At 40.5% G+C, this 27,254-nt stretch overlaps 1 protein-coding gene across 1 annotated transcript; it reads left to right on the forward strand.

Moving 5' to 3' along the window:
* Positions 1-1,200: 1,200 nt before the first annotated feature.
* On the forward strand, positions 1,201-24,612 carry TNFSF11 (TNF superfamily member 11). Its single transcript, XM_050332650.1, has 5 exons — positions 1,201-1,422; positions 9,274-9,441; positions 16,009-16,054; positions 16,137-16,235; positions 23,437-24,612. The coding sequence occupies exons 1-5, from the start codon at positions 1,201-1,203 to the stop codon at positions 23,856-23,858; spliced, it is 957 nt and encodes a 318-aa protein (XP_050188607.1). The 3' UTR covers positions 23,859-24,612.
* Positions 24,613-27,254: the final 2,642 nt, after the last annotated feature.

Consider the following 27,254-nt stretch of genomic DNA (forward strand, 5'->3'; position numbering starts at 1 on the left):
GTCTGAACCATTTCCCTACTGAATTTTACAGGGCTGCAAACCTAATGCACCTGCACTGCCATTGCAACGAGCACTTTCATAGGAATTAAGAGAATGTTTTCCACAAAGGGAACTTGTCAGGCACATAAACTCTATCTACTCAAGAGACAGTGAATCCCAAAGCACAGATAAACTGATGAGTCAAAGTCTGGATAGAGGAAAGCCTATTTGGAGGCAGGAAGGACTAGAAGGTGGCAAACTTTAAATGAGTAAGTATACACTTGTCTTAAATGGAACCCCAAGAGGACCATGAGAAAGAAAGTGCCTACAAACTGTAGCGTGGCTTTATGCAGAAGTTTTGGTGTGGAATGCAGGCTGAGACATGGGAAACGCCATAAGATGTTCCTAACCAAAGGTTCAGAAACGTGCCTGTAGCAGACTGGCTGCATGTGGGGAGATGGGGAGACTCCGAGCTTGTTTCACCAGCAGCCGTGTACCAGCACACCTCTGCTGTTTCTTTACCCCATTCCTTTAACAAAACTGTGAACTAGGGATGCCTCTTTTGGACAGCACAAGTCAACGTCATTTGTGCTCATTTTAGCCTGGCCTGAGAGAGGAGGGAGTGAGACAAGGAAGAGTTGACAGGCCCTGAGGAGCTTGGTGCACCAAAGGGGTCAGGGATTAATGATGGGACCCACTCGAGGTGCATGCTGATTCCAGGTACGTGGGAATTTCGAGGAAAAAGGACCTTCCAGATGCAACTAGGGGCTCAGAGAGGCCTCAGTTGACGGAGCTGCCTGGGCGCAGTGCAAACCTGAGTGGGGCCAAGGGTGAGGAAGGGGCACGAGCTGGCGGAGGCAGGTCTGCCTGCGCTGCTCATTCATGGAGGAGGGGAGGAGCAGCGCCGACCGCGACCGCCGGGCGATGAGCCCGGGTAAGGGGGGGGCAGGGACTCCGGGGGCAGGGGCGGGACAGACCCGGCCCGACCCGGGCCGGCGGGGGCCGGTCGGTGCTCGAGGAGGGGAGGCGAGGAGGGGGCGGCGGTGATGTGTGTGGCGACGGCGGGCGGGCGCAGGAGGAGGGCGGCAGGGGCGCGCCGCCCGGGGCTGATTGGCCGCCCAGTTTATAAGAGGTGCCTGGCCGGGGCTGTGGGGTTGTTTGGTGGCCCTGGGGAGCTGCGTGGAGTCCTGTGTGCAGCCGTCGGAGCGGAGCGGAGCTGCGATGCGGCGCGCCAGCCGAGACTACACCAAGTACTTGCGCGGCTCGGAGGAGCTGGGCAGCGGCGCCGCCCACGAGAGCGCCCCGCCGCCGCCGCCACCGCCGCCGCTGCCGGCACACCCGCACCCGCCGCCCGCCTCCCGCTCCCTCCTCGCCGCCCTCGTCCTCCTGGGGCTGGGGCAGGTGGTCTGCAGCGTCGCCCTCTTCCTCTACTTCCGAGCTCAGGTAAGCGGCGCCTCCGCCGGCGCCCGCGGGCGGCGGCGGGAGAGGGTGCGGGGGCCGGCGCTTCCCGCCGTGGGAAGTGCGACCGCCTCGCACCTTTCAGAAGAGGGGAAGGACCTCGTGTCGATGCGATTGAGGCGATTAATTAAAACAGCAGCAACAACAACAACAAAAGTCGGAGAACATCTTTATCTGCCTCTGAAGTTGGTCCAGCTTTGCGAGAGGTCGGGCTGATGGGCTCCCAGTGCCCTGCCCCGCTTATGCTCTCGCCTGGTCGGTCACTGGAGCTGCTCAGCCCGAGGTGTTCTACATAGTGCTGTGGGTTGTGGGTGCGTGTTGGGGTACAGGGATTCTCAGCGGATATAAGGGGCTCCCGACTCGGTAAACAGCTTAATAATGATCCTTCACCTGAAGTCTTGCAGGGCTTCGGTTTTTCATGATCAGCTTTCAGTTTTCCATTGGAGAGGAGTTTGACATAGTTGAGGTCTTTGGCTGCCATGAACGTTTCATCAGCCGGAGAAGTGGCTTTAAAGAAAGAAAAGGTCGTCACGCATCACCATTTGGGGTGGTTTGTCTCTCAGGCTGCAGAGGGGCACTGCAGAGGAGCGGGGTCAGTGCGCTCGCTGGCATCGCCCAGAGGTGCCCGCTGCAGCTCAGGAGCTTTTTCTGGGATCCTGGGGATTTCTGGGAATCTGGGAAAGAGCCGCCCCTCACCTGCCAGGCCGCAAGCCCGACGAGGGGATGATTCAGAGGAGGCAGCGATGCGTGCAGAAAGGAGCACGGGGAAGTCTCGCTGTAGGGGGAGATAAGGTGATGAGCGGTTAGGGTTTCGGAGAGAAGAGGAGCCTGCTTCCTGGAAACAGCTCGGCTGCCTGGATTCTCTCGCTGCTACATCTCTCACCCCGCAAGGCTGAGCCCTCTCAGAGGAAGTGGGGAGCTGCCAGCTAGTTACTTCTCAGGGCTAAGTGTTAGATTTCTGCTTGGCTTTAATGTCGGATGCTAATTAGGTTTGTTAATGTGGGTCTCACTGCCTTCATGGAAGTGGCACTTCTGCTGTGAGTGCTTTTCGTTTGAAGTCAGTGGAGAGTGGAAACCTGTTTCTTTCAGTTTACTTTCTAGGTAGAGGTGCTTGATCTTGATGTAGCAGGCTGGATTTCTTAAAAAAGTGCACTCTGAAAACAGATGTTGTACCAGTGTATACCCACTTAAACAGGTGAATGAGTATCAAATATACAGTAGCACTGCTGATTGTGTATTAGGCAGACCATTTTGTATTTTCTTAACTGACGATGGCTTTGTTTTTCCCATTTTTACAAAAATAAAATGGAACCGCAATACAGTACTTAGTTAATCATAACCTGTATACTTCAGAAGAGTGACATTTAATTTCTGGGACTAAAATAGCTTAAAGCTGTTTGTTTGCTTGACAGTTAAATAAATGAATATGTACTTCAACTTCTGACAGGGAATGTTTTTCATTCCAGATGTTCATGAACTTGAAAAGACATTCTTGTCAAAACATAGCTCAGAGATGCACAGCTATACATTGATTAGTTCCTAGAGAGCCATTGCAATTAAAACAGCTAATCAAAGTTATTAAGCCCCTTATTAAGGACTCTTTTTGTTAAGTGCATGCCAGTGCTTCACATGTGCCTAACAAAGGGTAAAAAGAACTATTTTTCTTCTGCTTCCTTGATTTAAAAAATTGCATCGTCCAGCAATAATTCTGCATTTAACAGCTTAATTTACTTGCTAGTTTCTTCTTCCTGGAGATTTGGAGTAATGCTGTTGAATTGAGTCCTTTTTAAACTCGATTTTCCAAAACATCTAAAAGAGGTGATCTAGCTCAATGTAGGCTTGACTGAAGTCATTGCCTGAAAAATTTGTAATGGAGAAAACAAATTAATAAATATACCTTTGAAGTAAGTTCGTAATTCACAATAATAAGATATAATAATCCATATTTGTTCCCCATTTCTAATTGTGAAATAAGATAGATGAAAAATATAGTAGGTCCTGCAAAAGTTAATTCTGATTTCACACTCTTAGAGATTGTTCTATTTATACTGGACATGATTGGACCTCTTTCTCTTGGTTTCTGTCAAGTTTGGTTGTATTAGGCTTTTCCAGTGCAAATTTCAGCTATCTGAATTTATACTTTAATAAGAGAACTGAGAAGTTAATAGTTGAGGCTGTACTTGAAAAGATTTGAATTGTTTGGTTGGTGAATTAGCCAAATGTGAATTAGAAAGATTTGACTCTTTAGGCCGATACTAAGAAATTATACATTTTGTAAGCTCTCTAAAACTCTACCTAAGAGTCTGAATAAACTCTGACTCAGTTTTACCATACACATTTTGTCTGTATTTGCATAAAATCATTTGGACTGGATCATGACACAATATAAGCTGAGACAATAGTTGAGGTTTTGGTTTTTCCTTAGTTTTGTTTATTTTGTGGTTTGAGCATTTGGAATTTCACAAGACACATAACGAAGACTGACACTAGGTTTTCACGGGTAAACACATGTTTGTGGCCAAGAAATAATGCAGTGCAATGCAAGTGAGACAATGAGCTGGTATGTTGAAAAAGGAAAAAAAGCAAATAATTGAATTTTACCCATATTCTCATAAATAATGTTCTGAAATATAAAAACACTAGGATGTTCTGACTTTGCTTTTTGGTCTATCCTGTGCAGTGTACTGAATCCAAGAAATTAAACAGTATCCGATTTTATTGGTCTGGAGCATTTATTTTGCTTATACTTTATGAGGAATATTTGCTCATTATCGATAAAAATACCATGAAAATTTACTTAGAATGCTATGAAAATGTAGTTAGATGCTCAGAGCAGCTGGAAATCATCGCTCAATAGAGACTCATGAACCTGCACAAGGTGAGAGAGCAAAGTTTATTTAACTTGCACTGGTAAATGCTGAAGTATATCCCCAAAGGATTAGCTTTTAAGCTTTTATTTCTGACCTATTTTCTTAGTGCACTTATATCATAAAACGGGAGGAATTTCATCTAACATTGGAACAAACTAGAAGTTCTGCAAATCCAAATGTGGGGGCTGGGTGTCTATCTCCCATAGTTAAATGTAGAACTCCAAGAGTATACATTTTTCCCCTTTAAAAAAAGGCTATACAAATGTTAAGTGCTCTACCATATTGAAGAGTTCACACTTGGATAAATGGGGACCTATAAATCAGATTTTTAATTGTCATTTCATTCTTATGTGGAATTCTGATTTTTGTTGTCTATGTTTTTAGACAGTTACCTTTCAAGACTTCCAAGTTCTGTGAGCATTGTAGAGCAGTGGCTAACAGAAAAAAAGAGCTTGATTGTGGTTGTTAGCATTTTTGTGGAAGCCTGGAGGAACCCCCTTTTGGTGGTTAAGAAAGATCATGGAGTGCAGAGTGATATTTGATAGTCTGGAAAGTGGTTTTAAGTTTTGAAAAGTGTTGAATGTGATACTGTAACGTCTCATAATTGATGCAAAATTGAATAGTAAAGGTGGCTGAAATGTATTGTCTTTTAAAGCCAAACTGAATCTTTTTACATAAGGAAATTGGTTCTTAATTCTGTAATTTCATTTGATCTCACCCACTATGCTGGAGTTCATTTTGTCTGCCCTGAATTGGTTGAAAAGAGCACAGAAATGCAACTAGAATGATGAGAGATGAAAATCAAGTGACACTGAATGATCTGATCTGATTTCAAGGTCAGACATAATGGATAGAAAGAGATAAGTTAGACACTCCTCTCTTTAAATTATTTAATTCCTCTAGGACATTTAGGGTATGTCACATGTTATAAAGTTTTCTCCATTATTTTTGTTTTCATTTTGATGTTTCTTCCAGGTATTAGATCTTTAGGATTTTATGCTGAAAGTCTCTGCCCTGCAAGTTAACAAGGTGCTTCCTGTAGATCATTCTGGTATTTCATAATCATTTTCTCGTTCTTTAGAAGTTCTTCTCAAAACACCTCCTTGAAAGTTTTTCTGTGCATCACTTCATGCCTACAGTTTTGATCTCAGTGCTTTTTTGCTGCCATGGCAGTTCAGAACACATTCTTTGTAAAGATATAAGATACAGAATTTCTGAGAATGCCTTTTCAGACAAGTGAGGTAATTTTCATGGTTAAATGGGTGAAGACTGTGTATTCTTTGAAAAAGTTAAGGGCAACAGGTAGGTTAGCTAGTCCCAAGATCAGGGTTTCACCTTATCAAACAGTAAATCTCTAGAGACTTGCACTTTTTGTCAGGATGGGTTTCACAGCTCTAAATTGTTTAAGAAATCAGTGTTTCCTTTGAGCTTTCCGTTTTTTATCTGTAGGTGCAGAGATGCTGGCTTTCTGTCTTAGGCCTTCAGCAGGAAAACTGTAATCTGAGCAAGTGACTCTGTACAATCTGCTGTTACTGTTCCGGCAGTGTTGTGTTACACATTTGAGTGATTGTTGGTGGGTGATAGCTGTAAGTCTATGCTGTCATGATTTGTCATGGTGGATGCTTTACAAATTTCAAAAACTGTAAAACCTGGTTTTCTTGTCTGCTTTTCTGCTTTGTATGTTTTAATAAATTCCAAACTGGGACAGTATACTCTGACCAGTAGAATTACTTATAAAAATTAGTATCTATTGGCAGTATCTATTAGTATCTATCTACTGTAGCTTTCTATCTTCTATCCTGTGATCTGTGTGGAGGGGAAAAGGCTAAGGTGCCCAGATCCTGTTGGAGACCCTAATTCCCTCAGGTCTCTAACAGTACCAACATAAGAGGTTACATCTGAAATAATGGGTCCTATTTTGAGTTTCCCAATACCATATCAGAGGCTTATCAACAAACTGGAAAGAGTCCAGCAGAAGACCACTGTGATAGGTAGGGATCATGATATATAAAAGAATAGAGAACTGTATTCTTTGAACTTAACAAAGAGCAGACTAAAGTGAGGAAAGCTAATTACTGTTTTTTAGCTACCTAAAGAGAGTCAGGCTCTTCAGAAGCGATCAGCAAAAACCTGAGGCACAGTCATAAATTGCAGCAAGGAGAACTGTAGCTGGGCATCAAACCCAGGGGTTTTTACACATGAGAAGTGGTGAAGTTTTAGGACAGTTTGCCCAGAGAGGTTGAAAGTCTACACTGATGGAAATTCCCCAGAGCTTGTCTAGATGCCTTAACCTACCTGACCTAAGCTGCAAGTTGATCCTGCTTAAAGCAGGAGACTGGACTCCAAAGGTACCTTCCAACCCAAGTCATTCTGCATTGACTAGCTTTTAGCAGCCATTGGTAAACATTTTGTGCTTCTTATTTATTTATTTATTTATTTATTTTACAGTTGATTTTATGAGTTCTGAATACTAGTGGAACATACTGTGAGAGATGCTTTTAGGGTGCAGTTTTACAGTTGTTTAAAGCTAGGACTGCCTTCCTGCTGTTTCATTCCTATGCCTTTTCCTGTACTGGCTCTGATGCTTGTCTGATACCTGGAGTGAGTTGTTTTTAGGGTGCTAATATTTCAGGAAACTAGGTCAGCAGAATTTCCTCCCTGTTTATTAATTTAGGAGAATGAAATCCAGGAATTAAATTCTGTGGTGAAGGTGGTGAGAGCACAGAGGTGTTGGTTTGGATCTGCTTAAGTAGTTAATGAATCTGCACTGTGCTAGCTGACTTCAGAAGGCATTAGTGTAGTTTTTAGTGCTTAATTCATAGAGCTGCAGTGGCTGTACACGGATTTTCTTTTGGATTTAGCTGTGTCAGGCCGTCATAGGAAGATGTTACTGCCTCTAAGCCATTCTGTAACTCATTGCAACTCCTTTGCTCAAAACTGGCATATTCTGATCCTCAGGTGAACCTTTTATGACCTGTTTCATTCCAAAGCTGTAGGGGTGACTAGGACAGATAAACCAGGTCACAGGGGCTGGCATTGGTCTGAATGAATGAGGCAAACAGCTTCCATCTGGAGACTTCAGCAGAAGGATGGCAGCGTTTGGTGCCGCTGTCTGTGCAACAAATGTTTCTCTGCTGTGTGTGCCTGTTGGATGGCTGCCTGGCTGGCGTAGACTTAAATTCAGCTCTGTAATCCTAACCTTATGCTTTTTAACTTGATTCTTTTTTGGGGTTGGGGAGTCGAATTTATGTTCCTGTGAACAAATGATATAACATGTTTGATTCACTCTGGCTGTTCTGTGTTCTGCAAAACTTCCTTTTGATGTTCGGTTTTGCTTCACACAATGTTAAAGGAAACTGAACACGTGTCAGGCACTATCCTTAAAGTCTTGATATTCCTTCATTGGGCTTACAAATAATGTATTACCTTTTGAAATTCTTGAACAAAATTGTTTCTTCCACCTAATCAGAAAGGTAAATGTTCTTTAACAGGCCAGCTGATACAGTTAGAGAACTTAGACAAAAGTTTGGGGACATAAATCTTATTTCAAACCTGAAGTAAAAGTGGAATGAATACAAGTTTAGAACAACCGTTGAGAGTCTTAGGCCATCTCTGAGAGACAGTTGTTAATATCTCTTGACTGTAAAGGATATGGAGTATGGGAAGACAGAGTGAAATGGTTTAAATAGCATTTATGCAGTTAAACTCTGCGAAGGTACAATCCTAATGCTTGGAATATCTTCCAGTTTATCTAACTGATAGAATTCAGGATTTTAAAGTATCCTTGTTTCAGTCATAAAGACTGCTAAAAATGTCTTGCAGATACTCTAAGCTAATCAGTTTTGGTCCAGTGAAGCAAAGGTGTTTTGCGATGCAGTTTAATCATCTTTTGGTCTTTCTGACTTTTGCTGTCTTGGTGACTGTTTTACGTAGCAATACCTCTTACCACTGTCATAGCTTTATCCTAGCCAGCAATTAAACCCCACGCAGCTGCTCGATGACTCCCCTGGTGGGGCTGGAGAGAGAACTGGAAGAGTAAAAGTGAGAAAACTCATGGGTTGAGATAAAGAAAGTTTAATAGGTAAAGCAAAAGCTGCACACATAAGGAAAGCAGAACAAGGAATCCATTCACTACTTCCCATAGGCAAGCAGGTGTTCATCCATCTCCAGAAAAGCAGGGCTCCAGCACACGAAATGATGACTTGGGAAGACAAATGCCATCACTCCAAATGTTGTCCCCTTCTTTCTTTTCCCCCCAGCTTTATATGCTATATGGCGTGGAATATCCCTTTGGTCAGTTGGGGTCAGCTGTTCCAGACTGTCCACTCCCAGCTCCTTGTGCACCCCTAATCCAGTGACTGGTGGGGTGCGGTGAGAGGCAGGAAAGACCATAACTCTGTGTCAGCACTGCTCAGCAGTAACAAAACCATCTGTTATCAACACTGTTTTCAGCACAAATCCAAAACACAGCCATATACCAGCTACTGTGAAGAAAATTAACTCTATCCCAGCCACAACCAGTACATCCACAAAAGAGTTTCTGTGATAACTGGCTGATAGCTTCAGTGATGAGAAAACTTCTGTTTCTCCTCTTGAAAATGATGTGCTAGGTGTTGTACATACTTTCCCCAAGTTTCTCTACTTGCTATTTTACAAATGATAGCTCTTAGAGGTAGGATGACTTTGTTTCCTGTTAAAATAACTGTGATATTGCATTGAATGTTTGAAAAATGGAATTCAGGATAATTGATTTTACTGCAAGAATGGGATTTATCTTTAACTTTTGAAAGTCACATATCCTGTCTCACGTTTGGATGAAATAAACCTCAATGTTGGGAACTTTTTCTCTCTTCATTGTTTACAAAGAAAATTTAGATAATAAACTTAGCCAGGTGCCAAGCTTTTAGATGGTTGAAAAGTGTCCCTGACACTTAGAACTGTGATTGTGCTTCTGTTTTTGTTTCAGATGGACCCTACTAGAATTTCAAAAGAACATGCACACTGTGTCAGAACACTTTTTGGTCATCAAGAAAGTACAGATTTACATGATGCATCCTTTGAAAGTCAAGAAATGAAGTTGATGCCAGAATCATGTAGAAATATGAAACAGGCTCTCCAAAGGGCTGTGCAGAAGGTAAGTGGTACAGACTGTGTGTTCCTTTCTTTCATGGTCTGGTTGAACTTTTTCCAACATCAGAGGTAAGTTCTATAAATCATTTTCTGGTGTTCAAACACCTGAAGTTTCATCCAAGATCATACTGTGTTTACTCATGAATCTGGTAGTGGCTAACCAGTTCTATATTCAAACACGTTTTATCTTATTTTTTTTAAGAAAGGAAGACTTGAAGTTGTACTGAGAACTGATTGCAGTTAGTTGGTTAGCCATTCTGACTTTTGGATAGGCCTGAATGGTAGTCATTTATGCTAATATTTGTATAGGTTTGCGAACACTTTGGATGCTCATAAAAAAAAGAACAGTGACACCCTTTTTTTCAAAGCAGTCTTTCTGACTGTTCCTGACAAGATTCTCCTAAGTCAAGATCATCAGCAAGCAAAATATTGTGTGAAGGACAAAGGAGATAGCATTTGCTTGCATTGGCTCGTTTCTTACTCTTTCTGCAACCCCAAATGAGGGATAACATTCCTTTTTTTTTTTTTTTTTTTTGCTTACTTTTCCAGTTCTCTGTTCTGTACAGATCATTCTTACACTGGCAGAAGACCTACTTTGCCACAGCATGATAACTGGGCAGTCTTAGGAATAACAAAAGTGGCCAGCTAAAAAAGTCAGCCCTAATGAGGAAGCCTAAGCAAGTGTGATATATGTCACAGTCCCCTCTTTCTGCAGTTACTGGCTTTGATCCCTTTTTGTGTTCACGACAGTGTTTAGAGTTTAACTATGGGCTGAATGTCTGCTATGGTATTTGGTTTTCCTGGCTTATCAGGTCCATTATAACTTTACTACTTCACATCTGCATACAATTGGCAGTTTTTGATTAAGGGAACTACTTTAGATTTGAGCTGAACTCACATACTTTAGAGTGAACTGTACTTGAGTTAAATTTGTAGCATTTTAATTGCACTAATGTAATGTTTGCTTTTAACAGAGAATCCTGAGTGACAGAACAAAACACAAAGAAACATAGCAGCCCATGTCTTGTCTGTTTTGCTAGCCACCTCCCTCAAAAGCTTAAGGGGCAGACAGAGGGTTAAGTTTGTAGAATTAGTTCTTTCCTCCTGCATTTTATAGAGACTCTGGTGCTACACCAATATCTGTGCTGTGTGCTGGTACTAGACTGCTTTTTCATGTGATTCCCATGACAGAGTAAGGAGCCTGTTACTGTAAGTCAATGGGAAGCCCTGTATTCTGGTCACTTGCTGCTGGTTACTCAACAAAGGCATTGGCTTTAGTTGAGGCTGCATATCCTGCCAGTCTGGATGGAAGTTAAATGCTGCAATGTCCGTGGCCAGGATAAGTAGTGAGTAGGGATAACTTTTCTGGCTGTTGACCATTAGTTTGAGAACAATAAAATTTCCCTTGCCAGAGTAGGTTCTGAATTTCATTTGAGTGTAACAGAATGTATTGAGCAGCTGCACCAGTGTTCTAGATGCTTTGTCATCTTGTATCAATGACAGAGAAAAAAAGTAGATAGGAAAATGATCACCTGAGGCTATGTTTGCATCTTTTCGGTGTATCAGAGAAGTGAAAGTAACAGTGTCAAGGCGGAATTATACGTTATCATGATCTGTAAACTCTGCATTTCAGTCACCCTTGCTGCAATGAAGAGCAGAGATGCAGCCAAAGCTTACTTGCAGTTGTGCTAGTCTTTTGTGTGTGAGGATGCAGCAAATGTGACTTTAAACAGGTTTCTTGTTGTCTGTGCTTTCTTCACTTTCCTGAAGGAGAATCTAACCTGTGTGTGTTTTAAGAACCAGTATCCTTATTTGAACTGGCAGCATGTTCAGTGACTAAAATGGAACACTAAAATACCATTTCTCTTTCATGATTTTTTAAATATATTGTCTTTTGCAAATCAAGCTGTTCAGGAAATGAAAATAGACAACTTGCTTTTGCTCAGGTTTATGGTTTGGTTACAGCTTCTGGCTTACTGCACCGGTTCTCATCTGTTGTTTTTTTTTTGCACACCTGTAGACCTAGTACTTAAATCTTGATGTTACAAATGAAAGTGCTCTTAGGAAAGCCAGTGTAGTAGGGCTGCAAGATCAGGTCTAGAAATATTTGTCTCCTGAAAAAATAATAATTAAAGATTTTTCTTTTAATCAAAATCTAATGACCAATTCCTTAACATATTTCAGGATAAAAATTCTGCTTAAGGAGCAGCTTACTAAGTAGAAAGCATATTTTCAATAGGGCATGTAAACTTTCAAACAGACAAATAATATACTTTCTTAGCCTGTCTGTTTGCTTAATTTTTTTTCCATGCAACCCTAAAAACCTTTTGGCAGTCCAGATGCACTAACCACAGTCCTTATGAAGCCTGTTATGAGCATGAAGTAGAAAGGACTACAAACATATCTTTGGTCAATCCATAAGTAACTTTTCTTGGCAATACTCCCAGCTTCTAGCAGCTTGGGGATTTCAGGCATTAGCTAGTCTTCCCACATGGCAACAGAGTGCTTTGCTAGACCTCCAGGGTAGCACTTGTAAAGAGATCTATATACTTAGCAGACATTTAAACTGCACATAGTTATGGACCAAGTAAAGATTTCACAAGTGATTGCTGTAAGTTGTTAAAATTTCGCTGTTTCCATCCTACAGTCTTACATGCCTTTTTTTTTTTTTTTTTTTTTCCCTGCAAACAATAGACTACTCATTTGGGTAGAGATTGTATTGCTGCTCTCCAAACTGTAGTCTGATGAGTATTGGTTCATGTACTTTCTATTTCACTTCCTTCCTGATCAGCGTTCTTCAAATTGCTGAATTTCCGGCAAGAGAATCAGATGCTTCTTCCTGGTACTTAGCTGTACTTAAAGATCACAGATGAAAAACCACATGAATATCCAAAGAACTTCTCATTGGTCTCAAAAGGCTCCTTATAGCTGCTCAAAGTAGATATTGAGATATTGTAAAAGCCAAAGGAGATGAAAAACCTTTCATAAATATCATGTGTTCAATTATGGCCTTGTCTCTGCATCCTCAACACTGGATATGTAGAGCAAGAGTTATTTTTGCTTTGAACTTGCTGAGATGCTAAGGGTAAAACCTGCAACCTGCTGTGGATTAGGAAAAGAGCAGTTCCCAACTTTCCAGACACTTAAAGCACGAGTTTTAGCTTTAAAATGTGAAAGTTTTGGAGCTTTTTAATGGCATCTTCAATTTTTTGGATGAAGGGAAGACATGTTTTTCATTTTTGTGACTAACTACTTGTCTGTTTTGTAAACAGTGACTGTATGAAGGAGTTTGGAGTGTGGGAAGCAGGTCAGCAGAGTTGATTTGGTTGGCAATGGGCAAATTACACAAAGGTGTACAAGAGTAGCTTATCATAAGACTAACAGAGTGGTGTGATTATTGTGTACAGTTTTGCTAAAAATAACTGAGCAGCTTGGTATCACAGTTCTGTGGATGGCAGTCTTAGGAGAAATCGCTGGTAATATTTTGTTAGTAGTTCTTGTGCCATTATAGCAGTTTCTTAGTCACAGGTTCTGTTGAGCTGTTTCTGCTTCCTTAATGGGAGTCTACATTATGATTAAGTATGAGATGCTTAAAGACATTCAGGTGCTAAAAAATGCAGTTGATACTTTAAAGATTTGAAGAATCATAGCTCTTAATTCCTTGCAGTAAGAATGCCAGGAGATTTTTTTATAATCCCATATCTTTAGACATCTGGGTTTCTTCAGATACCCAGTGAAAAATGTCCTTCAGGATTAGAAGGAAGTATGTGGTAAAATGTTTTTCTAAGGTAGTTTGTGTGTCAGCACCTTGGAACTGTAGAAACATGCAGTAAAAGATCAAGAAGTGTTGAACTACTTACTCTTCATGAGTAAACTCACAACTCCATATCTGTTTTATAGGGACTAGTTCATTTGTTTCATCTCCCTTCTGGAAGCCTGGGCAATGTAACAGAAAGGAATATCAATTTTGTGGGGCTGGTCAGAATCAAGTAAAGAACTTGACACTAGTCCAGAGCTTAGAGAGCTGATGGAGGATTTCTGTTTTCTGGCCACAGGCTTGCCACTTCTAATCCAGTGACAAGCACACAGAAGAGTCAGTGAACATAAGCCAGCCTCCAACTCTTCTCAATGCGTTAGTGTTGAGCTCACACTTATAATTTCCTTTTTGATGTAATGATACCTTCATTTCCTAATTGCATTTCCTAATTTCTAAAAGCATAGCTTCAAGAGGAGTGTGAGAGAGTGTTCCTGTCAGAGAGACATGCTCCTAGGAAACAGGAAAGTAGGCTTGAGACCATCAGGACAAGGAGAGTTGTGGACCCAAGTCTACCCGTGTAGCTGTTCTGCTTACCAAGTGGTGGTGCTGCAGAGGAACAGCACCACCAACAGTTAGAAAGCAGCTCAGACCACATTTCATGAGGACCAGAGCCTTTCTGCATGGAAGATGAGCTGAGTCAGGCTACTGGATCTCTCACTGCTTAACATAGAACATCTTTGGAAATGTGAAGAAGCAGAACTCTTTGCTCCTAGGAAAAATTTAAGTTAGGAGTGGAATAGCAGATGACTAGTTCAGGGATTTCAAAGGCTGAGCAGCTACCAACCATGGGAATTTTTTTTTTTTTTAGTATCAGTTTAGATAATAGGAGATTAAAATGTACATAGTTCTTCTTGGATACGTCCAGTAGGCTCCCTAGGCAAGAACATTATCACATGCCCCAGAAGGAAAGGATATGAAAGCAAGCAAACTCGACATTTGAGAAGTTTTCATTAAGAAGGCAAGAAAACAAAGAAGTTTCCCCTTCAAAGGAAAGGGTTGGGGATAAGTGTGTTGCAGTAATCTCTGAGTGTGGTGGTCTGTCTCCCAGGCTCTTCGTACCTTATGTCCTGTTCTCTTCAGAGTCTTTTACCATCTTTCACAGTACCTGGTACTTGCAATTTCTTGTCACCTTCCTATTTTCTGCTTAAGTGTGGTTAGCGTGGTGTGCAGCTCCTAGAATTAAACCTCGTTTTCATACTCCTAGAACTGACGTTGAAGTAGGAAGATCAGAGAATTAAAGTGAATGTAAACGGGGGAGGTGGATACGAGTTTTACTTCTGAACCTGTGATTCTTCTACTTCTCTTCTTGTCTCTACTGCAAATAAGCATCTTTGTGATTCTTATCTACAAAATCAGCATATCTCTGCTGAAGTATTATGCTTTGATAGTCATAATACAACTTCCATACTGCTGTGGCTTTTAATTTTGGTTTAACATTTAAATACTTACTGAAAGGGGAAAGTGAGAGTAATAAATGCATTGGCTAAGACATTATAGACTTCACTGTGATTGCAAAATTACATAAAAGCAGGACTTCAGGTGTTTTTAAAGCAGGATTTCACATTCTAAAACACCGCAGTGATTGAGAGCACAGTGGAACATTGCTGATCTGGCCAAATCTGAGAAGTATTGCATATACATGGATTGAATCAGGCAAACAGCAGTATGCGTGGCATAAAGATGAAACAAGGACCACTCTTAGGTTTCAAAGAGGACATGACTTGCTATCATCAGCAAAATGTTTCCTTTTACTAAATGTCTTCTGGATGGCTCCATGGTATGAGGTATTCTGAATAACAAACTATTACCCCTATTTTTTAGAAAACGGAGAGTCATGGGGACAAAGGGGACAGAGCTGAGTATTGAACTTAATATTACTAAGACACAGTCCATGCTTGTAAGAAAAACAGGCTGCTTAGATTTTTGAAAACTGCCGTTTGTATCTTTTTCTCAAGAGGAAGACAGGTGTGGATTATTAAAACCAAAGCTTTTTTTGGTGCCTGATGTTCTCAATTTGGGATGTTCTTGGGTTTGTGTAACATGAGTTTCATTCACGTTAAAATTCATCTGTAGTTTTGAAGAATTGCATTGAATTCTGATACCCAGTCCAGTTGGCCCAGTCCAGATGGGGAAGATGCTTAATCCTTCAGTTCCTGCGTACCTTGTTAGAAGTGAGCCTTGACTGTAGAGCTTTGCAATCCTGCAACTTTCTTTTAGTGGTCAGGTGTGAGGAATGGAGGTTTTCATTTACCTCATCACAAATGAAATTCAGAGGTTACTTTCCTTAGTTGTTAGAGTGATTACACACTAATTTATATGTAGAACTGTCTCTTTCGTTACTTTTGGACCCCAAGTAATTAAATCTGTTCATTAACTCCATAGTTTGATGTGATGCCTTCTTATTAGTCATTGTTCCATTATACTTGGAAAAATAATCCAAGCGCTGTAAATAGGAAAGGTTATAAATGTCCTGTCACCACTACTTCAGTAAATAATGAAGTGATCATACACACCATCATTCCTATCCACCTTTATCAGAAGATTGGACTGAGGAAGTAATTTGATTGTGGCAGCTAAACTGTGTGTGTTCATATTTCGCATTCTCAGATTGACATTATGTGTAACCCAGACATCTGAATATAATGTAGGTGGAACAATATTCCCAGATATATGCACAGAGTATTGTAAATGTGCAAACTAAACAACATTACAAAACCAAGAAAACATCAAAACCATGGCTCTTTCTCATTTTAGGAAGTCCAGCGTGTCATGGGAAGAACGTCACCAAGACCAGAAAAAGGTAGGTGCTGCTTTATGAATAAGAAATGTTTTAGTTCCACTGAAATTGTCATTTTGGGATAATGCAATTCTTTTATCTCTAGCTGCGATGGAGGCGTTAGGACTTGAACTGTACAAGAGAAACAAACCTGAGAAGCAGCCGTTTGCCCATCTCATTATTGATGATAAGAATATTCCATCTGGTAAGTTCAGTTTTAAGTGAATACTTCCAATACTACTATAAGTGCATTAAACAGTGAATAATGATATGAAAATAGTTCAGCAAAACCAGCAACAGACTGGGATTTCAGAAATGGCTTTTGATAGCAAGAATAGATTGGATACATTAAAGGATTTCAGAAGCAACAGGGGTAATGTCAAAGGGAGGATGGCTCCCCTTTGTATTAGTCGTGTGCTGAAAGGCATTTCAAATTACCAGTTTTCATAATTAACCTTTGAGGGCTTGGCCTACCCCTTTGTGCTGTCATCAGGTGAGGAAGGAAGATCTTGTGTTGAATGCTCTCCTCTGAAGTTTCTCGTTTTCTTTGGCCTGTAGGGCCCATCCAGAGTTTTTCACTCACACTGGATATCATCTATAGGTATGCACACACACATGCACAGATGTGCTCATATATCCTTGTCTGCATATGTGTATATATCAGGTCAAAGATCAGCCAGAATACAGATCATGCAGTTGGGAAGAAGTTTCCCTTCTATTGAGTCGGAGTCAGTGTTTTTTTTTGTCCTGCTGTCAGCTGAAGAAATGCATTGTTTTCTGTTGTAAAATTCAAGCATGTGTTGTGTCCACCTGTTCAACCCTTTGCAGAAACACTCCTTTTGAGTGCTGAAGTGTAATGGGGTTTGTACTGGGTGACACAGCATTCAGGGTGGATCTAGAAGCTGAGAATCTTATATGAGTCCGCAGTGCACATGCATGGCCAGGTGCCCATCAGTGAAAGAATTTGCCCTAAAGGAAGCACATCTTTGATTTGGAGGTGTGGAAAATCTAGAATTGCAGTCCCAATGGCATTATTATAACTTCCCTGCTAGTTCCCTGCCTTCTGTGTGTATGTTGCACTCTGATAGCATAGGGCTGAGTTTATAGCACGTTTCCTTCTGCTGATGGCACGTTGGAAAGGTTTTATCATATTCCATCCACTTTTATGTTGCAGGACTAGTGTAGACTTTTTCACATAAGACTCCAGGGCCCTCATAACATTCTGACATGCCAAAGCTTCACAAGGGTCTGTGTGCATCCATGTAGTCCAGTGGTAGGACTGTGAGCAACAGTGTGTTGACTTGGATGCAATATGTTTTTGAGCAATTGAGTAGGGGGGAAAACGTGTTCTTGTGGCTTTTATCTGCCCCTGTGGTAAGAGGATGGCATTCTTTTATATTGCCAAAGCTCTTATTTTCTACACAGAGGTATTCGGATGGCTTTGGGAATATCCTTGTTAGTACAATATCCAAGAACAAGACATGAGTCTGCCTTGGAACACTCTCCAGAGGAAAAGATTCAGTCCTACAATTTTAAGATATGTTAGAATGGTTTTATTTTTTGCCCGGGGCACTGTCAGTTGAGATTTTTCTCTCTGTATTCTCAACACAACAACTGGTGTGGTAGAAGTAAACCAGATTTTTTTCTGAAGCTATCAGATAGAGGATCTTAAGATAGGAGGGTGCATTGATCACCACTGTGTTCTTTCTCTGAAGATTTATACATTCTGCAGTGCTGAACTCCTTGTTAATTAAGCTGTGCACATTGCTTTTCTGTTTTATATAACCAAACCAAAGGGGAATGCTGTATTGAGACTTGAAATCTGAGATTTTAGCAGCCTGCATAGTAATACCTTGCTCTTGCTCTGTTTAAAGGCAAAGCAATTCTGTACAGCTTCTTGCCTGGAGGAATAGGATTTTTTCAAGTGCATTGGCATTGCCAAGATCTAGAGCTTTATAAGCAGAGAGCTTAAACAGCTTGTCAGATGGCAGTCAGAACTTCCAAAAGCTTTCTTGTTAGCTCAAATGCCTCCTGACAAGCTTCTATTTTAGTCAGATTTTGGCTTTGACCTACTTTTACCATAGGTCTGTAATAGAAGATTCAGTATCAGTAAACTTGTCGTGGCATTTTGTCTTTGGAAGGTTTCAATTAATTTGCTAATCATAGAGACAGATGACTTACATCTGCAGAAGTGGAGTATGTCAGTGTCACAGTCTGTGAAATCCACCTTTTCCTGTGGGGAGTTTGTTTGCTGTTTACCTGAATATTGCTGTAAACTGTGTTTTTATCCAGGCTAGCAGCTGATAATTTTTAGTGTTGTGCAGTGCTGCATTAACCTTCAAGGGAGTGACATAGCACATCTATGGGTAATGGCAAGGGAGACATTGCTCTTTCTTGTTCCCTTCACTTCTTTTTTTTTTTTTTTTTTTCCAAAAGCACAGGCAGCAGGAACTCACAGAAACACATTGCCTGTGACAGCAAGCTTTCTCCTTGGAGCAGATCTACTCCTTACCAACGTTATGAGCTGGACATACTCCCTTCTGATCTGGCACATAGGGCTTCTGCCTCTTTTGGAGCATTGCCAGGATGTTAATCATGAGCACAGCTTCTGTGGTCCTTGTGGGCATTGTAGCAGTGAGGGGCTGTATTCTTATAGATAGCTGGAGCCCTGAACCTTCTGGTGGTGAGGCACTGTAGTATCATGCTTACTGGTATGAGGCAATACCCACTTGGCTGGGTAGTGTAGAGGTTAGTGATGGGCATAAAGCACCAGTTTTTCCTCTCCTATCTTGTTTTCTCTGACTGCTAATGGCAATATTTATTTTTCCCCCTGATTTTTTTTTACCTTCCGTGTCTGAAACCCTTCTAAATTGTTTTCTGCCATCCGTGAGGCTGGATAGATCTTTTCTTAGTATTTTAAGGTTCTCTACTGTCATCACTCTGACCCAGAATAAACAGAGTCAGAAAAAAAAAAGTCTTCGCTTTCAAACAGGATTTTAAGTAGTTTGCTATGGAACACCCTTCATGAAGGGACACTGAACAGTGTCTGTGAGAGAACATTTTCCTTTGACCTGGTCCACAATAATATCAAGCCTCAAATGGACTTTTGCAGCTAGGGGATAGTGTGAGGGAGGGGGGAAAATAACCCTTCCCAGATCTTGGTGTCCCCACCCATCATTTGGCGGCAGAAGCTGTAGTGGTTTGGCTTGCTGTGTGTATTTTTTAGGTTTGCTGCCTTAGGTTAGAGCTGGATGCTTGCTCATTGGTTTTTACCAGAGCTCACTATAAATGCTACCTAGGTTTTAAATGAAAACAGTGAATTTTGGTTTATAAATTGATTACAGAAATAGTCCCTGTTTAAAGAAGAAAATCACAAACAGAAATAAATATAAATGTTAAATATATCATTTGGGGTGTGAATTAATACCTTTAGCTGTCTAAGGAAGGGCTGTAGTATTCTGAGCTATTTACAGCTGCAGGTTTGACTTAGTTGCCCTTTGCCTCCAACAGAGTTTTTTAGAGCAAACAGTGCTTTGGTCCTTTCTTCAGGCTTTATTTATACCTGAACATTACTATGATGCAAACAAATTATCAAAACAAGGCTGACTAATTTTATTGAACTCATTTGTAGTAGTCTTAGTTCATGCTCACAAATATACAAGATGCTGTTTTTATTTGTCTTTAGTTTTCAGAAAGGCTGTGTATTATTTTGAATTTTTAAATCATGCTTTTTTCCATGTCTGGAAGACTGTCTTAATCATTATCTCCCCGACTGTTTTCTTCTCTGTCAACTTGACTTACCTTGTGCTATTTTTTTCATGATTCCAAAGTAAATTATTTCACAGAAGATATTGTATTGCAGTATTTCTGACTATCCCATAGCTTGGGTTATGTGTCAGAGTTGCTGATATGTGGACTGCTGATTTGGCACTAATGTGTGTGCTCGTTTTCTCCACTTCCTGTGTTTTGGTGTACTGATTGTTTTGATGTCTCCAAATCTGGTTGTATTACACCAGAAGTGCTGAGAACTTGCTTGCTCCTTCCATTAAAGGTTGCATGACAGAACTCCTACCATAGCATGCTTGTGCTCTGCTGCTGGCTGGAGCTCTGAATTGTGGCAAAATGCCCGTCTGCCTTAGCTGATACAATCACAGCATTATAATTTAATGCTTTATAATTTAGTCCCCTTTAATAAGGGATTGCCAGAAGTTACCTCTGCAGATCCTCTGTTTAAAACAGATAGCGTCATCTCCCATCATCTCTTGGCCTGTCCCTCTACCTGACCATGGATGAATGATGTGTATTTACTCGAACATCAAAATAGTGTGAACAAACTTCACCCAGAGCCTATCTCTCAATTACGAGCCACTGTAGCACCTATTTGCCCTTTTTTCCCTTCCTTTTTTCAGCAGGAAGTCATGCCTTCCTACTAAAGATTTCTTCAAAATTGTAGCTTAAGACTGACAACTAAAAAATTTACTTGTCAGGTAAATAAAATCTGCCTAGCAACTACCCAGTGTGCCACCAGGCAGTCACAGCACGCACTTCTGTTCCATCATAGAGATACATTCCTGTCCCATATCTAAGTGCCTCTCTTCTGATCTAAGCAGTGATTTCTAGCCTGTCCTCCTCATCTTGAAGATAGCTCAACCTCCTTGGGGCAGTATTTCTCCTAGACTTAATGCTGTGCACAAGAAGTTCTACAACTTCTTCAGCTTTCTGCAGTGCTTCAGAGGTGCAGTCTGGTACCTCTATCATAGCATTTCATGCATAATGAAATCATTGAATAATTCCAGGCTGAGACTTAAGATCTTGGTGTCTTTTCCACTTAATTGATGGTTTTCAGAGGTTTTTTTGAGTCACTGCACAGAAGATGGCTTCTGTGTATAATTTTGCTGGCATAATTTCTACCTGGCTGCACTAGAGCCATAGGGGAACAACTATTTATGATCTGCCTTTGAGAACCTGTGCTTTGCTTAAGTCTTTGTGGAAGAACGCCAGAAGGTTTTTGTTCTGGACTGCTGTTAAAGTATTCCTCTCACATGCAAAAGTTGCTCACCCTTGGCAGTTAGGCAAGGCTCATCTCTCTCAAGTTCCCCTGTCCCTACTTATCCTTGCTTTCTGCACAGACAAATGCGAAGAGGCATCTTCTGAACCAATCGAATATACCTGAGGCTTTTCCCCAGCATGCTTGTGAGCACTGGTTGGAGGGGAGGGCACCGGGCCCTGCTGTGTGCCGTGGAAAGTTTGGTAGGGATAGGCAGTTTTGGTCTGATGTTGGGAGAATAAGGTACTGCACATTCCAAACAGGCATTTAGATGCACTGGGAGGCTAAGGTGTAAAGTCATCTGGTACATATGTGAACCCACTCCTCTGGGAGGGAGCAAATGAAGTTATTCTGTTGTGCTGAAAATTGCTAGTGGTTAGGAGGACAAGTTGGCTTATTCCCACTGGTTGTATTATGCTTTGTGGATTACACTGAATAATGGTGTTAGTGAGTGTAAGAAAGGCTCATGGAGCTCTCAGGACAGTGTTTCCTCTGCATGGGCATGCTGGTGAGCTTTGCCAGGATATTCTTCTCCCACTGTTGCCTGTTCTGTTTTTGCAGGCATGGGCTCATCTTACGATGAGGTGGATGCCATAATGGGATAGTGGTGAAGCTAGGGAGGTGGAGGGACTGTGGGATGTGTGCTTCAGGGCATGCTCCTCAGCAGAAAATACTGTGAGAAACCTCTACATGATATGTTTGCAGTAGTAGCAATGCTGTCTGAGCTGGTATTGCAGACTGCTCTTACCACTGTGCCACCAAAAAATAATCATCTAAAGTGTCAAATGTGACCAGGTTTGGAAGGAAGACTCAAATGTTCTCTCTCAGTGCCTCTCTGACCTCCTGCCAGGCCACGTCTCAGCACTGCCTCCATAGTAGGATATAGATGAAATGATATCTGAGATGTCATTTGACATCAAGCTGATGACATCAGCTTGAAACCTCCAAGAGATAATGCAATGTGGCTCCCTGATGATAGTGCCTGGGAGCTGTCTTTTGGTCCAGAGACCAATTCCTGTATGTGTGTACCTGTAAGTGCAAAGTGATGGTGCTAAGCTGGCAGACTAATCAAACACCTCCAATCTCTCAGCACCTTTTCATTATCTTTGCAAAGTATTCAGCCTAACAGATAAGGGGCAGCCTCCTGTTTACCAGACCATCATCATGTGTGCAGAGCTGAAAGGGTTTCATGTACCTGTTAGAAGGAATTCAATAATGCTTCTTTGCATATGATAATTCTATTAATCCACCCTTTTTGGTAGCCAGATTTGGTAGCTGTTATGTGTGTATTTTGATTCCCTCATGCATGATGTTCTGTGGAGAGACTGAGAACAGTATCATCATTTTCCTTCCTAATTTGTGGATCTCCATCGTAAGACAGCTTGAAGGGGGGGTGTTCTCCTTCAAGCATGGAATATCAGCTCGTTGTTTCTAGTTTGAAACTTATGATACTGTAGTAAATTAAAATAAGAAAAGAAAAAAAGAGCAATGTGTCCAGAGTCACATCTGTCTTCCACGAGCTTGTCTTCGAAGAACTAAAGAATCCAAGTTTACCTCTTGAATAGTTATAATTGTCCAGCTATAAGTATCTATAAAATTATGAATTAGGATGGTGATGTAGACCATTATCCTAGGTATCTAGGATATGAGTTAAACGATGTTTTAAAGACTTATTCTGGTATAAGCGGCCACTGGATTAAGTCTAAACATTGTTTTTTCATAAAAAGGTTTGTTATGTCATAAATACTTGAAGTGCTATGTAGAGCCTAGGCAACTTAATACTAAATGTATTAAGTGTAATACTAAAAAGGCACAATTGTACTGATTTATCCGCATTTTTTGGTGTTGTCAGATGAAAATGTTTACCTTAGTACTACTACAGTCACAAGAACAAAATATGGGAAGGTTTCATAAACTTTCTCTTTGGGGAATTATCAGTTTCACTTGTGTTCAGAATTTTAGCTATCCCTTGCAAACACAAGTTAAAGACTGATAAGTTTTTCTTTTCAAATTCCTCTCAAAAACTTGTTAGTTGAATAAAATTTTAGGTGAAATGCCCTTTCTTAGCAGAGCTTGTTGCATGACTGCTTAGCATAATCAAATTGTAGGCCAAGCAAGTGTTTTGTTCTACAGTCCAGCAGGCATTTCTAGTGGGAGGGCAGACAGTTATAAATAGCAAGCCAAATATGGGAGTGCATTAAAAAAAGAAATTTTCTTAAGAATTTTTAACATCATTGTCTGATACTCTCTGCAGCCTATAGAACTCTAATTGGTTGTGAAAACCTAGAGATTGCTTTCTAAATATTGGGGTTTGCTAAATGTTTATAAATAATCTCTCTTTTTTTTCTCTCCCCTTCAGGAACCCGCAAAGTGAACCTCACATCCTGGCATCATGACAAAGGCCAGGCAAACTTATCAAATATGACATTCAGTGATGGAAAACTAATTGTTAATCAAGATGGCTTTTACTACCTGTATGCCAATATTTGTTTTAGACATCATGAAACTTCAGGAAACTTGACTAAAAGAGTGCTTCAGCTGATGGTATATATGATTAAGACAAATCTTAAAATAAAGCGCTCTGATGTGTTGATGAAGGGAGGGAGCACCAAATACTGGTCAGGAAATTCAGAATTTCATTTTTATTCTGTAAATGTAGGAGGATTTTTTAAATTAAAATCTGGTGAAATGATAGGTATCCAGGTATCAAACCCATTGCTACTGGATTCGTCACAAGAAGCAACTTATTTTGGAGCATTTAAAGTTAGGGATTTAGATTGAATCTTTCTGTAGCGTGCTGAAAATTGTTTGAGTTTGGAGTTGTCCAGAAACAACTTGAAGACAGAACTGAAAATCTTCTGGAACCCAATTACATCTATATAAGCCATATATCTCTAAACACGTTTTTGTCCTGTGCTGGCTCCAGTGGGAGTCCCACAAATGTATGGAAGGGCAAAATTACACAGTTCTCCTGATTTAGTCTTATAGCAGTTTTACTTCATTTGTTTCCACTGGCTTCAGTAGACTCATTATGCTGTTTACATTGGTGTAGTTGAAATCAAAAAAATTAGTATTATTGAACTTCTGTTTCCAAGTTCTGCTCTGACTTTTTAACCTGTGCTGTCCTTATTAGTTCTGGTGCAAACAGGGCAGGGCAGACCTTGGCTCCCAGCTTGCATTTGAGGACTCCATTTTGCTTGGGGCTGAGTGTTCTGACCCTGAGACAGCAAAGATTATTAAAGTAGGACTAATCCCATTGCATTTGATGTGACTTTTCACATCTTGAGTTAGACCTGTATTTGCATTGCTGGATCAGGGTTGGAGAGTTCAGACCATGGCAGAAATGAGTTGCAGAACATCTAAACAGTTCAACTTAGGTTTTGCCTGATAAAAAGGGCCATTCCAGAAAGGAGATCATCTGGCCCTGCAGTTCTAAAAGGTTAATTACAGGATATTTTATTATTGTTGCACAGTCAATTGCAAATATAGATTGCCAAAATACAGTGTGCCTTTGAAGTATTACGTTGTGCCAGAATCTGCAAAGACATTTTTTAAACAAAAATTATGTATTTTTATATTCTGTAAAATCTAAAGTTATATTTCAGGTGTAATGTTTTGTGTTAAAAAAATTATGTAAATTATATTGTCCTATAGTATTTGATACAAAATATTTAAAATCTCTTGCTGTTTGTATATTTAATGTTTTAAACTGTTTTTATGTACAGACGTTAAACTGGTGCACTTTTTGATCCCAATGGGAAAAAATGCAGCTAGAAGAGGTTGTTTGCAATTAGCAAATGTAATATATATCTTTGTTCTTCTTAACTTAATAGATTTCTTTTAAACTTGTCACTATTATTGGAGAGGGGGGCGAAATCACACCAATGCCGTGACTAATTATACCAGAATGCTGGACACTGGGTGCCTTATAAACCTGGAGGGTAATTGACATAACAAAGCTGGCATTGTGTAAAATAAAATAAAAAAATTAGTACATAAGCCCCAGAAATGTATTAGGAGTATTTATAGTTACTGAACCAGGCATATTTTCCTCCAACAAAATCTGCAAGTGGTGAATTCTGCAATTGAATAATGACTTTCTTTAGCTCAGTTTCCTGAAAAAGTGAAGCTTATGTAATTGCATTGCCTGTTCTTGTCTCCCCTTGTAGCTTTTAAAATTCTGCACACTTCTGCCAGATTTGACAAATGAATGGCAGACTTAAGAGGTATTCTTGCAGGTTTTATGAGGATAGACAGCTGAGAACAACTCAGCCATTTACACATTATTTAACAGTGGCTGGCCACTGTTCACATTAGCCAACAGATTATATGAGGAGACTCCTTGCTAGCTGCAACGTGTGTTGTTGCTTGTGTAGTTGCTTGGGCAAAAGAGGTCGGTGGATGGAATCTGAGGGAGGGCATGGGAGGGGACATAAGGGAGAGATGCAAATACTTCAGGTGGTGTTTAGAGCACATTTGAACAGGGGACAGCAACTTGTTGGGGAAGGGATGAGAGAGGTTTTTGAAGTGCTTGTCTGTGTGCTTTAAGAATGATGTGGGGAAAACCTACTATTTAATTAAGTCAGACTCGAAGAAGGCAAAAGACTCAAGTCTGTAGGAACTGGGGCTTCATACAAATCCTCAGGCTTTTTTTTTTTTTTTTTTTTTGTAAGTAACTGAGTTGAATCCAAGCAATTATTTTATACTGTATAATAAACATTTCTTTTTAATGTTAATATTGTTTTCTTACAAAATATATTTCTAAGAAAAAACCTCAACTTTGTGATTTCTTTATTTTCATGTGTACCTATATTTCTTGTGCAGCTTTGGTAGTTTTATTCAGATTTCAGAACATGCAGGTATAGCTCACTCAAGAAAACTGAGTCACAAATCAGCTATTTTGAGACAATTAACAATTAATTTTATGGTGTTTTGATTTGGCTCCAGACATGCATCCACCACTTTCAAGTTGGGTTACATTTTAGGAGTTGGAAATCTAGCTGAAAATTAGGACTGCCCATTTATGTTATACTCCAAAGAGTTGTCAGTTCAAAACCAGTAATGACTGAGGAATCTGGGACTTTTTTTTCTTTTTCTCTCTCTCTCTCGCTTTTTTTTTTTTTTTTTTTTTTTTTAATTTCAAGACCTATGGGTCACACTCAATCATTTTTTCCACTATAGAGATGTCCAGTGACAGGCTGGGAGAAAATGTCTACTCTGCTCTTTAAGTCACCCTCTAGGGAGGTAGAAATGGGAGTTCAAGTGATTTGGAAGTAAAGTTAGAGCTAGTTGCTGGCCTTAGCAAGTGCTCTGCCTACCTATGGTGTTACATGAAGGAGAGGAGCCACCAGTACTAAATGACTCTAGCTGTGGGCTATGAGTGTATGCTGGAGAAGGTCACAGAACCTCTTGAGCCCCTGAGCTTGGTTGATTGGCTGGCTGCAAATTGTTCAGTTGCATGATGAACATGTGGGAGGGATTTGATAATGTCCTCATGGGGCTCTATAGGGGGCTACATTGTGGGGATAAAAATTAGAAGCCAAGCCCTGACTCCTCTCTCTACTAAATAAAAATCAAATAGGAGATCCTATTCTGCCTGTCTCGCCCTAGTCTATTCTTACTCTTACGTGCATTTAAAAGGAAGCAGGAAGCTCCACAAAGAACTGTAGGTACAGATATCAGAGCAGCCACAGATTGAAATGGTTCAGTGGTGTCATTTGAGGCAGGTATTCTGAGATGATGAACTAAACCCACCGGCTCTACCACTGACCTTCCTGAAACCAAGTCTTCCCCCAGAAGTGTCCGTTCTTTTGTGTCCGCTTCATTTACTTGATTGCTTCGTCAGGACTCAGTTAATGAAAAGAGTGGATGAATCAATTAATGGAAAGAGTTACCTTGAGAAGAAGGTGATGTGTTCTTGGCTAGAAAAGGTACATGTGACTCTTATTTTATAACCTTCAAAAGATAATTTTGGTCTGTGGATACATAATGATTATTTGCTGAAAATTGAAGTTAAAAAAATCTTACTTGGAAATAGTTTATTTGCAATTCAGGGTATTTGTGTGCATGTAAACATCTGTATATTCTTACAGTGTTCTTGCTAAGTTAATTTTTATACATGGGGTTACGACTGCATATTTTGGCACCTGAGTACTCCTCCCCCCGCCTTCCCAAGCT

Source organism: Myiozetetes cayanensis, unplaced genomic scaffold (assembly GCF_022539395.1).
Source record: "Myiozetetes cayanensis isolate MyiCay16 unplaced genomic scaffold, myiCay2020 scf5-8, whole genome shotgun sequence".
Classification (NCBI taxonomy): Eukaryota; Metazoa; Chordata; class Aves; order Passeriformes; family Tyrannidae; genus Myiozetetes; species Myiozetetes cayanensis.

What these genes read in the sequence shown, in the direction of transcription:
- TNFSF11 (XM_050332650.1), top strand. Translation starts at nt 1,201, where the DNA reads ATGCGGCGCGCCAGCCGAGACTACACCAAGTACTTGCGCGGCTCGGAG. An exon ending in TCCTCTACTTCCGAGCTCAG is followed by an intron (nt 1,423 to 9,273) that starts GTAAGCGGCGCC and finishes TTTTTGTTTCAG; the next exon opens with ATGGACCCTACTAGAATTTC. An exon ending in TCCAAAGGGCTGTGCAGAAG is followed by an intron (nt 9,442 to 16,008) that starts GTAAGTGGTACA and finishes TTCTCATTTTAG; the next exon opens with GAAGTCCAGCGTGTCATGGG.